The following is a 19,922-nucleotide window of genomic DNA, read 5'->3' as shown; positions in this document are numbered from 1 at the left end:
AAAATACCAAGGTTCAAAAATGTGTCTCCCTCTGACATATAAAGCTTGAACACTCAAAAGCAAAGCTTTAAACAAAACCCATACGCTTGAAAACTACCTTTGCCAAACACAGCTAGACAAGAGGCGTTGTCATGACGTCTAAGAACAATGACAATGGATACAAACTAGACAATGGAAGGAAACTAGATTTCTTAAGGAGCTTTAATTTCAGAACCACAGACGGTCCCACCTCATTGATTATACTGTTACCACTATTGAGCTAGCTAGCTAGCTTTGTTCTTTAGAGCACAGTGTTCATTAGGTCAAGGTTTGGGGCTTAATTCTCATGACAGCTAGTTCATCTTGCTTTGTTCTATGGCCATAGATAGCACCCTATAGCCCTGGCCAATCACTTTGCAAATGTGTGCCAGAGAGATTACATTTGAAGGCTTCTCTTGATAAATGAAGGGCAGCCCATTATGGGGCTGGCAGAAATACCAAGAAAAGGAATCCAGCCATTATACGCCATGGACCACTCCATGATACTCTGATTTTATACATCCAAAGGCCAATGTACCCACCTGCAGCTCAGGAACGATAGTTCCCCTCTCTGGACAGGAACCTCCAAATGATGTGAGTGGTGAAGGAAGCACAATAGGGTTTGGGCTGATAAAGTTGGAGATGTCGCAGGATGGTGGGTCTGATACAACTCTCTGCATGGTTACTTTCTCTACCACAATGAACTGATTCCAAGGTAACCAGAGTGTCCTCTTCTCAGACAGGAAAGGTGATCGGTCAAAAATTAAGATGACGGAAATACCGCCAACGGCTACGAGGTCAAAGCTGAGAAGGAAAAATATAAGACAGTTTCTACCAAATGAACAACCAAAATAAAGTTCAAGTTAAAAAAATAGGTAATTTTAGTGCACTTTCCTTCCTTTGGGACTCAACTCCATCCATTCGTATTTCTGTTTTATAAATTCCCTCTAGCTAAATATATGGATGATTTCTTTTCACTAGCCAGTAGACTCTTGAGAAAAAACTCCCCATCAGCCGTTGATATTCACCCTGAATTTGTAAACCAATTTTAATACTATCTTAAACAAAATCACTGCATGTATTTCTGCAAAGCCATATCTTATCACATAACATTCAGCAGTGTCTTTAATATAATACATTATTCATCCTCAAAAAAATTACTATAATGTAACTCAAGAAAAGTAAAGAGCCAAAAGGTTAACTATCTTGTTCGGAGTCACAAACATAGTGTCAGAAATCTGGTGGTGTCTTTGAGATGGCATTTGGAGAAAGATAGCAGCAGAGGAAAGCTGTTCAGTGAAATTTGCTTGAACAATACCATGCCTGAACCTCCACATCTGCCTGCCCACTTTGGCTCCTGATTCTACTTGAAGTCTACATTTAGGATTTCTGGTTCTGTCTAGAATGCCTCTTGGTTTCCTTTTGTAAGACAGCCTGTAATGGACCCTATCCATCTCCGCTGACAACACCTTCCATATCTCTGACAAAGCAAGACTACCTCTCCTGTAAGCCAATTCTGTCCATCACTTGATGTGGTATCTGACATTACTCTTGCATTGGAGCATAACAGACTCAGATTTCAGTTCATTCTGCACTAGATGATTCTACCTTACTTCTCTTGTAAGCATAATGATGTCTTTGAGATAATGTACTTGAAAGCATTCAAAAAGCATAAAATACTATGTAAAAGTAAGATAATGATAAATTATTACTATTATATCATAAAAATGGGTAAAGGGCAATATGATGCTCCTTAATATTCAGAGCAACTTAAATCCACAGGAGAGAGATGCAAGCAATTCCCTGCATTAAAAGAGATGTTTGTAAAACACTTATTAATGATAGAATGCCCTAATAGGGAATCAGACTTAATTATGGATATCTCACCACTCCCTTCATATGACATTTATTATATTTGTTATAATATTGCCAATCATGTCTTGTTGCAGAAATCTTCCAGATAAAGATAAATGGGCAGTAACAAAGGATGGCTAATACTGTGTTTTTATTGTTACTTTTTCAGTCAAGTGGCTGTAATGATAAGGCAGTTTCCAAAAAGAGAGTTTGAAGAACTACAATAGTTATAGAAAAAAATCTAGGTTTGAAATAAAAAAAAAAACCCAAATGGCTTATGATTTAAGGCAGGCTGAATTCATTATAATACAGAAGCAGTTTAAGGCAAGTATGGTGGGGAAAATCCTACACTACTTGTCAAGAGACCTTTCCTCCAGTTCACATTCTATGTTGATTTGCCTCCATGTCCTTGGGCAAGTTTGCTTTGCCCAAACCTTGGCTCTTGCCTCTTTAAAACTGAAGTGCTTATTTATTTGAAAACAAAAACAAATGCACACACACACACACACAAATAAACTATCCAAACAAAAACACGTACCTGGGAATTATTCTCTACTTCTAGAAAGATTAAGCAGACAGGGCAGGCATCTTGTTTTGTAGAAAGAATGGGGTTTTGGCTTCATACACACGTGGGTTCGAATCCCAGCTCTGCCATGTTAACTTTGTGTCTTTGGGCTAGTTATTTAACCTCCATGAATTTCTGTTTTCTCATTAGTAAAATGGGGCTAATATGATCTATCACTCAGCTGCTACTGCTAATGAGTAAATAAGAGAGAGACTTAAGGGTCAAGGATTCAACAAATGTTAACTTTCTTCTCAAATCTGATCCTTGGCTTTATTACATTTACAGATGTATCCTCTTGTAGTCCAAATGAACTGTAGGCCAGCTTTTGATTATCTCCATAAGCAGATACTGATTTTTAAATTCTTCTGGGAACTTCCCCTAGGTTTCCTGTGATGGTTTACTTTTATCTGTCAATGTGGCGGGGCTATAGTACCCAGTTATTCAGACACTAATCCAGGTGTTGCTGTGGAGGCATTCTGTAGATGTGGTTAATATCTACACTTAGTTGACCTTAAGTAAAGGAGATTACCCTTGATAATGTGGGAGGGCCTCATGCAATTAGTTGAAAGACCGTAAGAGCAAAACTGAAGTTTCTCTGAGGAAGAAGGAATTCTGTTTCAAGACTGCAGAGGTAGCGTCAACTCCTTCCCAAGGGACTGCAGTTTACCAGTCTCTACAGGTTTGAACTTGCCAACCCCACAATCACATAAGCCAGTTCTTGAAATCTCTCTTTCTCTCTCTCGTGTATACATTTATACGTATGTATGTACACACATATACACACACAGGTTCTGTTTCTCTGGAGAAACCTGATTTTCTCCTCTTCCCATCTAGCTGGTATATACAGTAAACACAGTCAGACTGACTCATTAATTGCCACAGAGGTGGAAGGTGGCTCTGTGGTCAAAATTCCATCTAATCATTCCAATGCCAAATTGCATGTTCCCTGGATCATTAATTCTTTGGGATTTTCCCCACCACAAATGATCTCCATTGGCATGGGTCATTAAGAACAGTTTATCAAGTCATATGATAGTGAGTACAAAAGACCCAAGGGAGAGGACCTATTTGTCTGGAGACTTGTCAATCCATAATAAGTCAGACCAGTCCTAACCATAGATGGAAGACTACTGAGGCCAATGCAAAATGCTTATTTCTGCCTTACGGTATCCATAAATCCACAAACTCTTGATTTGAGGGGAATCAGAAGGAATTCCCTGTTTCATTTTCTAAAGTCTTCCAAACAAATTTCCTGAGACCTTTAATGCTTCTCAAGAATCTTCTAAGAAGGTCAGCACTTCACCTGTTGTGCTTATCACTAGCTGAACTATAATATAAAAAGTTCTCTTTCAAAACCTTCCTGAGCACCTGTTATATAATCTAAGTTGAAGGTGGCTAATCATAGAAGATATGAGCCAGATTACTTGGGTTCAAATTCTGGGCTCGACCCTTATTAGCTGTGTTAATTTGGATACGTTTTCTCACCTGCCAAATGGGGAAGATGATAACAATGCTTCCTATCTCATAAAGCTGTTGTGAGGATGACACAGACCAACACTTATGAAAATGCCTGGCATACAGTGGATACTCATACATATTCATTTTCCTTTAGAATTGCATTTTTCTTCTATTCTGCTACTTTGGCCTCTCCCAATCTGCATGTCTCATGTCTTCTTACTTTTAGAGGGCTCCTTCTTCCACTGCCATCCTTCCTCCTGCTTTTTATACATCACTTTGGTCCCATGACCTAGACTTTTCTTGGTTCTCTAGGGAAAGTTGTCAATTAACTTGTGCAAATGGATGATAATGGGGGTAATTAGTTCTACATCCCATACAACATATTTGCATTTAACTGGGACTTTTAGAGTCAACAGCTTGACCCAAAGCAGTGATGCCATTGGTGGGAACTACAGGCAAGGGGGGCAGACAGGTTGGACTGAAATTTGGAGACAGAGGGCCCCTTACAGCATCTTACCTATCACACTCTGTCTACTGGGTATTTAAATGCTAATCTCAGCCTTTCTAGAATCCTTTTGCTCTCAGGTATAGTTTCCTTATGATACTCTGCTTTTGAAATGTACTTACTCAGTCTGAGGGAGCAAGAAGCAGAGACATATAAATGGAAACTCCCATCACACTGTCACTTTATGTCCAGGACATGACAGTGGGACAGTATGCTTGGCGTTTGGGGCACAGATTTTGAATGCTTACACCCTTTGTGGAGCATGAGGGGAGAGTTATTGCCAGAGGGGATTCTGGCTTTCTTTGTCATCTACATAAACCGAGTTCTCACAGAGAGCTCAGCAGACGAGGGTCTTGGCATTTTACTTAAAACAAAAAACACAAAAATGACGACAAAAATTGTTCCTCTTTAATGTTTTCGGTAAACTGGAAATTGAAATTTTTAGATTTTTTAGGCCTTGTTTCTTTTAAGCTCCTTTGTAAATATCAAATAATTCACTGAAACCTTTCTACACATGCTAAAAATTCCCTAAAGGCCCATGAGTTCTCCAAGAGAGGTCAGATGTCTCTGAGGGCATATTCAGTTTAAAGAAATAATCCATTTCTCAATTTCTGGCACATGGTTGAACATGCTGGCAAGGGAGAGGCCACTTCTGTGTACCAGTTACTGGTGAGGGAACTACCAAAATTTTATCATTCAATCTAACTGGGAGAAAGGTCCTTTTGAATTAGTAGAGAGCTCCGATTATGGACTATTTGAAAGGAAATGTACTTTTTATTGCATATATACATATATATGCAATGGATGTGTGTGTGTGTGTGTGTGTGTGTGTGTGTATTCAGACTATCTGTACCCAGACTAGTTTTGCTGAGTTTGTTCTAATAAATAGATGGCTAGTTAAGAATTAGCAATATAATTTACATACAAATCATTCATAGGATTTACCGAAGTCTTAGAAATGGTTTGTTTTTCTTAAGTATGTTAAAACTTTTCCTTATTAGCTTCTTTAACTAATTTTTATAAGCATTTTCTTGACGGGCAGTTGAAAAAAATAAATTCAGCATAGCCCAGGTTGAACAATTAACAATTCTGAAGAGGTTAGGATTAATAAGGTTTGATTGTAGGTTCTTGAAATAAGATGGTCTCTCACACTGTGATAAAGTTCCAAGCCAACATCTCTTTATGTGACTCCTGAAGCAGCTTGTCATGAGTAGTTCATTTTAAGGGTAGCCATCTGGAGACTAGGGCACCTCAAGGCCATTATTACAATGCTCCTGAGAGTCATAAATAGGTATACCCTTAAGCTGGACACATGGGCCTATTGACTCAAATACTCTGAACAAAAGTCTATCTAAATGATAGACAAAATGTCTACCTAAATGAGAAACAGAAATGTTTTTGTGAGCAAATCCTTTTCTGGGATGAAAAGATTTTACTTAGTGGTCTTGCTTCTCGGGTCTCAGAGAACCTGAGAAGCCCTTACAGAGTAGCCTGGTGGTTGGTGTTGAGGTTAAATCACTACAGTTATATAGACACTGAAGGGAATTGGTTAGGCTGACTATGCTTGTCAATCAGTTGCAGCCATTAGTAAAATAGGCCATCTAGGGAGGACACATTAAAAATAAATATCTTAATGAGGCTGAATTCTGTGCTTTTGGAAGAAACCTTTTGGACATCTTCATTTCTGAAACATTTTGAGGCTGCCATGGAAGAACAGCCTAAGTGCTCCATGGCTCCCTCTTTTTGACCTGCATCATCACACTGAATTTTGAAGCCAGATTGATAAATGGAATTGGATGAAGGCTAGGAAACTTTCCACATGGCCAGGGCCTCGAGAAGACTTGAGTAATAGTGCATGGTTAGAAGAGAAATTTGGTTTGATTTAGTTGGGGAACAGAGGAAATAAATATCACCAATGACTTTTCAAAATACAGCTAGAAGGAAGATGGGCTTACAAAGACTGTATCATCTAAGCCCTGGTTTGACTCATAGCTAGAAGTCAGTATTTGGCCCCCACAACGATTAGAAGCAATACTGACGTACCTTCCATCTTGCCGGCTGATGGTAAACCCATAATCACTGTGGTGCAAGAAACTAACATTCACCCCTACTAGAGGGGTTCCATCTACGGCCACCACTTGGCCTCGAATCACACAAGCACGCCTGCAACACAAGATCAAAGGCAAATATAAAAGCATGTTGAAACTGGATTCCAGAAGCCAAGATGGAGACACTTTGAAAAACACAGTCAAGTATAACAAAGAAAACAATAATTTCACCAACCCAGTAGTAACTACTAATAACATTTTGAGGATGGCATGTATATCTTTTTTACCCATCAAAATTGGGATTATACTCAGTACAGATCTGCATCCTCATATTTTTAACAGTATATAATTAACATTGTCCAATGTAATCAGAAATTCCTTTGTGATTATACAATATAACCTTCAAACAGCATTCCTTAATTTTAATCCATTCCTTATTTTAGGACATTTCATAGTTTCTTAACTTTTCCAGCATTGAATATCTTATTATTTCCTTGGGAGATAGTCCTAGTTGTGGAAGAATATTTTTCTCTTATTAAAATTAAAATTCATTACATTAGTTAATACATAAATATATAGTACATATGACTAAAGTCTCTGCTCACCACCTCCCTCTCCCAGTTGTTGGGTCTTCTCCTCAGAGGTAATCAGCAACATCATTTTGTTGTGTGCATTTTCTATGCATTTACATACATAGGTGTGAACATTTTTAAGGCTCTTAATACATATTGCCAAATTGCCTTTTCTGGAAAAACAATTTTTTTAAAAAAGCAGACTTATTTGAATAAATTTTAAGAGTTAATCTGCAAGAGACATGGTCCTTGGCTATAGTATTCTGTTTCTCTTGCCTAATTGAAATAAAATATTTCAGGTGATTTTCCCTTTAAACAAAGGAGTTTCACCCTTGCCAAAAAATGGGATTCTATTAAACTAGCCCCTAAACAGGGCTGTCTCCCAGACATAGTCCACTAAAATGTGTATACTTTCAGCTCTAGCCTAACCAAGTTGTAACAAATTTCAGGAGCTTGACAGTTAAGAAGAGGGCCCAGAAGCAAATTCCGGTCAAAGATTTTTCACTGGTCTGCCATTATTGGGGGCAGCAGGGGTTGGGGGTGAGTTTTTTAACCACTTGGGGAGGGGGGAGTCCAATCCTCGTTTTGGCAGCCCTAAGCTCAAGAATGTTTATTTTACACCTGGAGCTGGTAGTGTTGAGGAAGGTTGAGCAAGTTCAGTGATTTTTTTTTTTTCCTAGCGAGTTAATGTCATTTTTTCACCAAGTGGGATTTAGTAGATCCAGGGAATCTTAATCTTGGATTAAAGAGGCCCATGTTATTTGGGAAAACATGACTTTCCAAAGTAACCATGATAATTCCACCCTAGCATGATAACTTCTTCAAACAGAATTAGCAAGTTGAGGCAACGTATCTAAAGGCTCAAGGCTACAAAGATCATTTGAGAGAGAGAGAAAAAAATTGAAAAAAATCAAAAGACAGGTACCAGCCAAAGTTTGTTTTATATGTTATAGCCAATAAACTCTCCACTAAGTTCTATCACACACAGAGGAATTGGATGTAAGTTTTGCTAATAGGATTTATCCTGCGTTACCTAAGGCTTTCCCCCAAAACAAACTACAAGCCATTAAGTACTATCCAAAAGTAAGCTAGTATAACTATTGCTATTGTTGTATTGAGCTCCCAGACCAACATCCCTAATTTTGACATAGATCAGTGGCTTTCTTCTTTCCAATGAGCTGTACATTTTATGAGTTCTGTAAATTATGGTTCCAAATGGTATGCAAATTGGCATATTGGCACTTGCTTTACCTTGTCTGATTCTCCCAGTCTCTTTTGGGGAGATTTTGAAAGTTTGAGATTTTGAAATCCCATTTGTTCTAATAGAGAAGACATTTATTTGAAAGTCAATGAGTTCTCGATTTTGAACTAATCCTGACAGATCTGGTCCCAGGTTCTAAGTCCAATGTAACAAGAAATGAAAATGAAAGGATGTCTCTAGTTTTATACATAACCTTTTGAAGGTCTTTATAAAACAAAATTTGACAAGCAAGGTATAGACGAAGTAGAAGCAAGCTGAGAAAATCTCCTGCAAACTATTTAGTAGTTGGAGCTAGAAGGGCTGAGAAGAGGCACAGGAAAATCAGTTAAACATGGCTTCCTGGGCCCTCAGAGCTGACTGCTTTCTGTGGGGGCATGGGGTAACTCCACAAACTTACCAAGGCTCTACCAGTTAACAAGGTGGCCTTTGCAACAATAAAGCCTAGCTAGGTGGTCGCTGATTCCCTTTTGGCAAGACAATTCCACACTTAACTCATTTTATTTGTTCATATTACCCTAGACATTGTATCTTCCCACAGCTATACTAGGCTCAATTATTTTTGTTTTTATTTTGTCAAGCCTAGTTGGCATTATTTGCTCATATTTTATGACAGACACAGACTTGTCTCTTCTCTTTGCTGCTCTTTTATTTTCTATACAGTTTATATTTATGAAGGATCCAGGCTGGTGAGTGAAAGTCTCATAAAAGTCATCATTATTCTGTGCATTTCTCTTGTATTCCTCTCCTCCTTCATTCTGTATCTCATTCTGAGTAGACTTGTCTTTTGACTCTTCTGCTCTTTAATATTCCTCATATTTTATGAAGCACACAGATTTGTGTGGTAACGACTCATCAAAGTCATCATTATTCAAGACATTGTCTACCTGTTCTTCTTCTTACTCATTTCACTCTTCATCATTCATAAATAATGCGCAGACTTGTCTTTCAACTACCCTATTTTTTGTTTCTCATATTTTATGATGCACACCAACTTATAGCATATGATAAAGCCCCATAAAACTTATTATTCTACATTTATCAGCATTGAGCTCTCTTTGTAATGTATTAGGCCTTAAATGTTCTAAGATTCCCTGTATCTTGCTGCATTTGCTCCCATTATTTACACACTCCATGTCATCTATTTTTCACAAGAATAACTCTCAGCTCCTTTCATTCCTGGATTACTAGTACTTACTGTAATCTTTGACCAACATCAGTCATCCTGTGTCAGTGGAAGTTGTCTAAATTTCAGGACAGTATTAAAGTATTCTTTTTTAATTTGCAGTAATCTTGATTGGCACTGCTTGCAGAAATCTAGGGAAAACATCTTCCCAGGCAAACTCTCCACTTCAGAAAGAAAGCTCTTGAGTCTACTTGCTTCCCCCAGGCTATTCTTGCTCCAGATGGCCCTTAGGGAGCCTTCATATATACTCCTGTAAGTATGGTGTACTGTGCCACTTTGCTTAGCTCAACTGCTATTTTGTGCACTCCTGGCTTCTGAATTCAACTATGGTAGCCTTGTATCTACTTTATTTTTCCTGAGTCACACGGCCACTGAAATGTAGTCTCTCCCCCCCCTTTACATCGTCTGTTCAGATTGAGCTTCTCATATCCAAGGTAGCCTGTATAATTCATATTTTTCCTAGCTTAGGTCCTTGTTGAAGCAGTGAGCTGAATATGGCGGGGGTCTGTCTTTGGTAGTGCCACAATCCTACATTCTGTGCTTTTCATCATTCCCGTTGTGATGCCTCCCCGTTTCCTCACCCAGAGAGTCTCCGGAGTCTCCAAATCACCACCTAAAGGAAGTATTCATACCTGGCCTGTCCTTGGCCCATCTTGGGGAAACATCTCGAATTCTTAAATTTTTTGCCACATCAAACTACCCTCAACCTGAGTCCTAATCCTTCAAGGACCTGTCTTTTTCCGAAACTTTTTCCCATTAAGTATACAGAACTCTTCTGAGTCTTCCAAACGAGCTAACAGAGGCTACTCTCTGGATGGTCATAAAGCTGGCCCTGCGCATGTGTGCGCCCAGTGTGACTGTCTTGGGTGTTGGTTGTGTGTGTGTGTGTTCGTGTACTCTCAATGGCAGGTACTGTATGCTTTCTATCTTTGCTTGGGGCTCGAGAGTGAGCCCAAGCCCCTTTGATTCACAGACATGGCTGGGATGCTTTCCTTCCTTGAATCTTTAAAAACAAGAACCTCTCCCTGCTGTTCTGGGTTAGAGCAAGATAACTTGAACTCAGACAGACATGACCAACGTGACTTTAGAAACGCGTATGGGGATAGATCACCACTCACAAGTGTCTCTTTTCCCATTCTCTGGAGAATACAGCCTGCCAAGCTGTCTACTTCCTGTCACTATGCTGAAGCAGCAACCCCAAAGGAACTGCTTCTCCCTTTAACTAAATGCTGAATCCTGTAGGTGTTTGGAGCTTGGTCTGAAGAGCAGGGCATCCTGGGAAATGCAAGTCAGAATACACTTTACCCAGAGCCTTATTTAACTAACAAGCTGCTTGTTAGACCGTTCTGATGCAAAAGGTCTAATTCATTCTGTATTTGTTATTTTCATGGCATAGTCTAATTATCCCTAGCCTCCAATAAACTCTTGGTTCCATTCGCCTCTTTTCTTATTTGTTGCCTTTTGTCTCCAGTGTCAAATTTCCAATATTCATTCAACACCTCAGGCAAAAACATTAACCTCAAGCACAAGAGTTGGTTTGAAAAACAACACTGAAAACCAAATTGCTGAAAGAAGATGTAATTTACTGCATTGTGTTTCTGATTAAAATCTTTCGCAAGGAAAATGAGGCCCGGGGTGGGGAAGTTACAACTCTTTGCTTTTGTTGTTAACAGGAGCATAAGCATCCGTTGAAGGGTAACATTCAAAATCAAGGTCCTGGCCAGCAGGGGATCTAGCAGCAGTTGGGCAGGTTAGGTTGTTTTCTCCATAGGAACAGATGAAATCCTTTCCAGAGCTGACAGCTCTGGTCAAGAGATAGCATTGAGAAGGACTGGGCTGCGAGAAGCCACGAGAATGCTCTGTTCACTAGTGCTGGAATCCTGCCCTGTAAATTCCTCCAGGAGTTCTTATTTGGTTCAAGTCTCCAAGGGACAGAAACCTGCTGCACATAGGTGTGGTTCAATGGTTCTCCTGACATCTCTGCAGGCTTATTAGATTGTAAAGTTCCACAGCTGTAGATGGTATCACTTGGGCTAAAGCAGCTCATCCGCTGCCATCATGCAATGAATAAAGGAGCTTCTCTTTATAAAGGAGTGTCATCTGGGGACTGTGATCCTGGTCCTCAGTCCTTCCTGGTAATCTTTCTTGTATACAGATCAGTGGTTCTCAAACTTGATCACACACCAGAATCACCTGGAGCGCTCGGTGAAACAGTGGGCTGCCCTGCCCCGGGGTTTCTGATTCACAGGTCTGGAATGGGGCCCCAAGAATGTGCATTCCTAGCAAGTTCCCAGGGGATGCTGATGCTGCCAGTCTAAAGACCAAACTTTGAGAACCACTGTTTTAGTGAAAGCAAGACCAGAACATGGTCAGCCAGTTAAGAGGTATGAACTCCCCAAGAGGGACGCATGGGACATAAACTGCACAAAGGCAGGCAAGTCACTAACTGGTTCACAATTGCGCGGTTATGAAATAAATCCGTGAGGCATGAATTTGTAACTCCTCCACATAAACCTCTGGAAAAGAGTCTGCCAAATTGTAGTTTGGGGAGTCAGGTTGAAACTGTCATGACAAAGTGGAGGTTGGACGACAAGATGAACTGTAGGGTCCCTTCCAAATCCGGAGATTATAAAATGAAACAATGTTTTAACCTGATATCTGTCTCAAATAAGTGTCAATTTTTCCTCCATCCTTATTATTCTCCTTAGACAGTGCTCGGATGCATGTTATCACACTTGTTCTAGCCTGTCTTGGATGGGAGTTATATATGTGTCTGTCTTTTCTATTAGATTGTCTACTCCAGGGCAAAGACTGTGATTTTCCTCTCTGTGTCCTTCCCAGTGCCCGGTGTACATGGCGCCTGCTTGAGAAAGCTATACAGAATTCCAACTCAAATATTTTTATATGAAGATATAAGGTACTTGCAACCTACCCTCACGACACTGCTTCAAAGGTTTCAGAGGCGACTTTGAGGTTCCTGCACGACAGATGTCTTACAGTTCATTTATTAGAAGCCAGCATTCTGGATTGTGCATTGTGACTTTCTCATCATGAGAGTTTTGTTTGATAATTGACTACTTCAGGTAATTAAATAGTACCCCTGTGTTTGGGAAGAATGAATGAATAGTCCTCCTCAAATGCTTAATTTATGAACACTAGCCCCATTATTCCTTTATATATTACCATATAATTATGATGTGGTATTTCATAATTTAAATACATTTGAGGGTTTCTAATATTCAGATATTTGGGGGGTTTCCACACAACACATTCTGGGTTTTTGATATATGTTAGCTAAGCTGGTACAGCACCACGAAAACATTTAATGTTATAGCATAAACCCGTTTTCATGTTCTGAAAGTGCGAATGCTGTGAATGTTCATATGCAAACCCAATAAAATCTCATTAGTTTTTACTTAAATAGAGCAGGTTGATTTAATCCCACTCAGTTGGTCACTAGCCCAAATAAATAATACCTACTAAATGGGTAACATTAAAAGCAGCTGGAAGCATTACCCATCAACATTCTAGGACTCTGGGAAAGGTGGTGCTATTGAAAATGCAGATAGCTTTTTAAGCAGAATTATTTTCCTCATGGCTAGTGATGTTTCAAGTAAAACAAAATGGGGGCACTCACCCTGAGGACGGTGGCTATTTTCCCATCTGCCCTGGTAATTGCTTGTCAAAAGCAGGCTTGCTTTGGATGCCTGAGATCCCCAAGGTAATGGGAAAAAGATCAAGTGTTTTGAAGCAATAAGAAAACTGAGGACACAGTCACATTTTCAGGACCACGTAAGTGCCAGGTTGTTTCATTTAGACGCATGATTATTTTTGTCCGGAATTTGAATCCTGAAATATTTGTCCTGTAAGCCCTTGCAACTCTCAAACAGTCCCAAGTTTGTTTTTATTTGGTTTGGTTCGGTTTGGGTTTTTTTTTTTGTTTGTTTTTTTTTGGGGGACTGTTTTACACGTTACTCAAATGGTTTCTTTGTAACCAGCTCCATGGGGTTTTATTAACCTCATTAACCTTTCCTGTCACTTCTCTGTGAAGCTGCCCTTCAAATAATGGCTAGTCATTAAATATAGGGGAAGTCTGTCTAGTTGGCTATAGCCTGGCCAGGGATTACTCTCCCTTCCACAGAGGAAAACTTGGGGCCTAGCTCCACCCACAGCAGTTCGAGGTCTGGCTCGCTAGTCGCCCGTGGTGACTTTTCCCTGTCCTAGTTTCAGCCACCTCACAAAGGTGCCATGACAATAAAATAACCCAGTAAAATGATTGTCTTTTGAATTGTATCTTTCTAATTACATTCTCTTATGTACCCTGGTATTTATTAAATATATATAATGTATACAAATATATAGACAAATTTGTATCAATAAAATATTTATGAAGCACTTATTATGGGTCAGGTACTACGCTGAGCACTTTTCTTATTTCATTTAATATCGATATTACCCTGGGTAGGTACAACTATTAGCCCTGTTTTAAAAATAAGGAAACAGATCCAGAGAGGTTAAAACACACACACACACACACACACACACACACACACACACACACTCAAAACTTGCTCAAGATAACACAGCTAGAAAGTGGTGGAGGCCCTTTGACCTGGATTCTAAGGGGCCTGAGCTATACCGCAGATCTTTCTTAAAATGCGGCTACAAAGGAAAAGAAAGTTGGAGCTCACCTACAAGGAAGGTGCTTTTGTTATCCATAGGACATCAGTTCCTGTGGACACTGACGAACTGCTGAGTACTTTCTATGTGCAGGGTGTGCAGTGGAGATGAGCCAACCCCTGTCATTCACTCCTCCCCAAACTTGCATTTACTCTGCCCTCTCTCGGGACAAATTGAGATGATAGAACCGGCTAGAGACACAGCAAGCAAATATTATGGCTAAGAAGTAAGTAATAAGGATTTGAGCCTCTTGAGTTTCTTAATGGAGCAGTAAGATGGATAAAATATTAGAAAATACCTATCCATACTGAGATAAGCTGTAGATTGACAGCTCCTGGTATCACTGATCACAGTTATTAAGCATCTCAGAGCATGTGAGTTTCAAAATACCACAAATAATCAACTGAACAGCCTTTTGAAGATCTGTGCTCTGATTTCTTTTTATTCTTGGTTGCCCAAGAATAATCGCAAGGAAGTGAAAATCACACGTTCTTTCTTTTTGGTACCTTTAGGTGTTGACTGCTGATTTCAGGAGCTAGTCAGCACTATAAATCTTGGAACCTTCAGCACTTTGTAATTTTTATAATGCATTTCCTAAACTTTAGCATCAGACAAAAGAGTTGTCTGAAAAATCAGGAGATCCCGTCTTCACATGGGTAACACCTTTCATATAAATGAGATCAAAGTGCTTTATTAGCAAGTAGCAATGATCTTCCTTCCCACTTAGGACAACAACTGAGAAGTGATAAGCAAAGGAAGTTGCTCAGGACGAGCAACATGGTAAGACACACGGAATCGCAGGGAATTGTGATGGAGCCAAACCACACCTGGGACTCCTTTTGCAAACGTGGGCAGATCATGTGCAGTGCCTCCCTTCAGAAAGAAAGGTGAACAAGAGAGAGATTTGTGGATGCTGATGCTGTAGAAAGAGCTTCCCCCAGTCCTTAATGTATTCAATTTATTCAGTAATTGTTGCATTGTGTGTTTATCAACCCCTAGTTGTGTATCTGGTATAATGTTTTTTCATGTTCCTAGATTAAAACTACACAAAAACCTGCCATTAGCAAATAGACTTGGAGGTCCTTAACCAACAGATTCATGAGAAAGTTCAACACAAAACATACATATTTAAATTTGTACCATCAGCCAAATTACAAATGATAATGTTACAGACCTTCTGGGGGTTACCTGTGTGTAGACTCAACTGTGTGTTACTTCCATGAATGCTTGAATCCCATAATAACATTGGATTTCCTTAATAAATATTCTAAAATGTAAAGCTTTTCTTGCCTCTTCTTTTTCTTAATTCCAAATCAGCAAGTGGTTTCTATATATTTAATTCCTTTTGGGTTCAACAGTAATTGACGAAGATCTGCTATTTTTTTTTCATGACTAAACAGTCTAGGGCTGTTGCTGATTTCTCTTTCTAGAGGCTATTCAGTTTGTCTGAGGTATTTAAATATTTTCAATGTACTCCTAGAGGAGAGGCACCCCATCGCCTTATCAGGAAAACCTAGTACAGTAACCAATGTGTAGTAATTCCTTGAGAAAGGTTTGTTTTACCTTTTCATATAATGTCACAGAATCTTGATTAGTGGGCCCCTACAAGTCTCCGCCAGGCCCTGGCTTGTGTGACAATCTGTTGCTTAAGGGTCCAAGGTCATCTGAGATATAGATGAATGCCACGAGGTCTCTGCTCGAGTGTCATTTCCCCAGAGAGGCTTTCCTGGACCACTTGGTCTAAAATGGTCACTCTCTGTCCCTAACCTTTCTTTGTGTCACTTGAAAGTACTTATACCTACCTGATGTGTATCTTTTTTCATTATCATTCTTCCTCACTAGACTGTATGGGGAGCCCCTTGTCTGCTCTAGCCCAGAGCCTAGGACAGTGCCCATCACCACATGGATAAATGAACCAAGTAAACATTGTAATGTTCATCGATCTCAAGAGTGAAATGATTAATCTTCCTCAAGGTGGATTATTTTGAAAGAAACTGTAGGATCTATCATTATAAATGATGCCCAAGTATTGTTAATGGGAATTTTTTCACTGTGGTAAATGAGAATTTTTTTGATGATTGATTTTTTTCCCACTGAATTCATCTGTTTAATACAAACATTTTAAATCGTAGAAAAAAAATTACTTACAGCCCCACCTTTCAAAGGACGGAACTTCTTGCAAATAGTTACACTGCTCACGGTCCAAATAAGCTTTGTGTTTTTCTTGCAAATCATCAATAGTCTCCTGTTTGTGTCAATTTTAGCAGCTCTTCATGCTCACCTGAGTTAATTAGTCCCATCTCTGAGCTACAGCTGAAAACTTCCAGGTCAGTCTCACTTCTGTCATTGTTTAATGACTTTGTCCCATTTGCTAGAATACCTCTTGTCTTACATCCACTTAGGTTCAAAGTAGTTGAATTTGAGACCCCAGAGTTGATGAACTCCAAGCTCCCTCAAAAACCTGATGTTTCATAATCTGCAGAACTTATTGCAAATTGTAATTAATTTAATTATTTATGCATTTACTTGATGTTTGACTGCCTCTACCATTAGATTATGAGGGGAGTTCTGTGAATAAAGGGATGCTGTTACTTTTGTTTCCTTTCATTCACATAGTTCCTGGCACACAGTGGGTACTCAAGAAATACCTGTTGAATAAATGAGTGAATACATATCTTCATCACTTTTTAAAACATGAGCTGACATCAGGATATTATACTACATTAGGGATGGCAGAGAAATTTGATATCTCTTCTAGAAGAATTTAAAGTCCTTGGTTACTCTGGAAATACTAATAGTTCAATAAAATACAAATTTCAAAAACCAGTAATTAGTTTCCTCTCAAGTATGGTTATTCTTAAGTCCTAGTCTCTATTCACGATCAGCTGTCTCTGTAGCAATGACCCATCTTCCTGCAACCTTCCCCTCTTAACCTGACTCTTGATTCAATAACTCATTTTGCCATTCACAGGATTTCAAATGGTATAAATTCCCAGCTCAACTCAGTACAGAAAAGCATGTTTTATTAAACAAGTTATGATAAGTAATTATGGCTGTTACCAGGTATCACGAATAATCAGGAGCATGAATCAAGGTTTTATTATTGAGTGGGGTGTAGTAAAGGAGGGGGAAGGCTTGTGTCAGTAGAGTTTGCCAAGAATGCCACACTCAAGGCACTGGAGTACCTCAATTTGTTCTGGGCACTTGTCTTTGTTTTTCTCATGAGATGCAATAATGACACATACCCAAGTGAGCCAGTTAACAGCAGCCTTCACACCGGCTTCTTGATATTGTTCCTTATTTTCTAATTTTTCCTTGGTTCTAAATTTTGATTATCTAGCCCATTGAAGGCAGAGAGGATTATTGATGCTTATACAAAGTTATAAATGATGTCGATTATGGGCAGGCTCTGACAGTGGTGGAATGTCTCATAAGGTAAAAAAAAAAAAAAGTAATTACTTTGCTACTGTTAGATAATCACTTCATCTTTTATGAATTTGTTCCTGTGCTATTTGGAGAACAGTAATCTTACCTTTAGGCTGGTTCTACATTTGGGAATTGACTTATTTGAGGTTCTAATATCATCTGTGTGTTCTAGGCAACAAAAATGAGTTTTTCATGAGCAAATATGAGAAGAACACTTCAATATTACCACAACTAAGTCACTTGCTCATCCTTGACTTGCTTTTTGCTAGGTGCTGTGTTAGAATCTGGGGTTACAGAGGTATGGTAGATTAAAGATGGCCACAAATTCTTTGATACTTCTTTCATCAAGAGGGGGGATCTATGTCCCTGACTTTGAATCTGGGCAAGCTCTGTGACTGATACAACTAACTGTATGTAACGTAAGTGACACTATTAAAATTTCTGGACACGGGCCTTACGAGACTGGCAACCTCCATTTTTTGTCTCTTGGAATGCTCCTTCTTGGAGCCCTGAGCTACCATATACGAGGCTGACTGCCATGCCAATAGGAAGCCCAAGTAGAAAGGCTGTATGTAGAAAGAGAGATTCCCGGCTGCTGTCCAGCTCTTCCAGCCCCCACCTATTTGAGATATCCTACCTGAGAGCCCAACCATCATGGAGAACAGACAAGCCATCCTGGCCATGCTCTGTGTGAATTTCTGACCCACAGAATCATGAAATATAATAATAAAATTTATTTTAATCCATTATGTTTTGGAGTAGTTTTCTACGCAGCAACAGATAATCAAAACAAGGAACAAATCAGACTTGGTCCTTGTCCTCACAGAACTTAAGACTTAGCAATTAGGACAATCCAGAGCTAATACTGTGTATATCCCAGAGTAGAGCAAGAAATTGAAATATAGCAACATCATTGAAACTAGAAGAAACCTACCATTGTGTTTAACTTCTTCACTTTGGAGCCTGTTAACAGTGCTGTTATGTGCTTAATGCTGTATTAAGTCTGGTCACCACTCTAGAACTTTTCAATTAAGGGTAGGCATTCTAACTGGAGTGGGCAAAAGAAGCTGCCATAACTGCACCCAGCAGCGTTGTTGCAGATTTTTAGATCTTTAAATTGTTCTTAAAACTGTCCTAAGTGATAAGCACAATAGTCAGATGCCTCTCAACAGACACACCCTTGTCATAAAAGTGGACATTTTGCTTCTCCTACGGCGGGCCCTGGATTAGCTGATGTCATGATTGGTGAGATGTGATACCCTAGGATAAAATCCACAGCCTCAAGGGACCCTAAGGTGTGAGGCAGAGTGGATACCAACTCTTCCCAAGGTAAACACAGGTACCCTAGTGAATGAAGGGTGGAAATATCATTGCATTAACGTGACTTCCAGTTCATGACCAGTCACCTGTTATCTCTTTTTAAACCAAGATAGTTAAGGCCCCAAATTAAGTAAAATGATAAGATTATATTTGTGAGGACCCTGAGGGAAAGAGATCAGAAAGGAAAAACCAAACACTTGAGGTCTTTCCAAGGAAGACTGAAGAAGCTGTGTAGTCCGGGGGTGACAACCCCAAATACCAAGCAGGGCCAGGCATGCCAGGGAAAGGGAGGGAAGTGAGCCAGGTGTAAGGGAACCAGTGACGGGGGAGCTAGAAAGCCACGTCACAGCCCATCCAGACAGGCAGTGGCCCTCCACTCCACACCTCCTACGCCATGCCCATGGGTGCAGAGATGCCAAGCTTTGTACATTTTCTAAAGAAGGAATACATGCCAATTTTTATGTGAGATCTTCTAATTTCTAAATGTTGGGCCGAACAAACTACATCTGTGGGCTGATATGAAGCAACCTCTGATGTCGATGCCTGACATGGATTGATGTGGGGTCAGCCTCTCACGGGCCAGACCTTGCTGTCAGCCGTTGCACTCACCCTGGTAGGATCTGGTTTTTTAAATGCACTTCTCCATTAGTGACGGCGAGTGAAATGTCTGGCTTTGCAAATTACTGCTGTCATTTAGTTTAATGTACTCTTGTTTTTACATATTTATAAAAACCTTTTACATTATTAATAGTGATTAAATGCTTAGACACTGAAGATCAATAATGCTGCTGTTCACCTATTTACATTATTAAAAAGTAATAAGTCATACAGGGCATGTATAATATGTGGTTTACTTTGTAGTCATGTTTGGAGCAGATCGACAAAATGAAAGAAACTCAGGCTACTGGGTAAAACGTATTTGGGAAAAAACCAGTAGCTGAGGTGGGCTTGCTAGAGATGTGACTGCGTGCAGGTTACATGCTCACAGTGACATTATGCTCCCATGGGGCACAGGAGGTACACATTTCAGGG

General features: G+C 39.6%; 1 protein-coding gene across 5 annotated transcripts in view; it reads right to left on the bottom strand.

The window, feature by feature from the left end:
- The window catches only part of TENM1 (teneurin transmembrane protein 1), a 775,694-nt gene that overhangs the window by 136,113 nt on the left and 619,659 nt on the right, over positions 1 to 19,922 (bottom strand). For all 5 annotated transcript variants that reach the window (XM_032391374.1, XM_032391377.1, XM_032391378.1 and 2 more), the window contains 2 exons: positions 6,444 to 6,563; positions 561 to 822 (listed from right to left, as the gene is read on the bottom strand). In XM_032391374.1, the coding sequence (XP_032247265.1) occupies positions 561 to 822; positions 6,444 to 6,563 (382 nt within the window). The remainder of the gene's footprint in view (positions 1 to 560; positions 823 to 6,443; positions 6,564 to 19,922) is intronic.

The sequence above is a fragment of the Phoca vitulina genome, unplaced genomic scaffold (genome assembly GCF_004348235.1).
Source record: "Phoca vitulina isolate PV1807 unplaced genomic scaffold, GSC_HSeal_1.0 scaffold62, whole genome shotgun sequence".
Lineage (NCBI taxonomy): Eukaryota > Metazoa > Chordata > Mammalia > Carnivora > Phocidae > Phoca > Phoca vitulina.
Note: the sequence above shows the minus strand (reverse complement) of the source record. Positions and strands in the feature narration are given on the sequence as shown.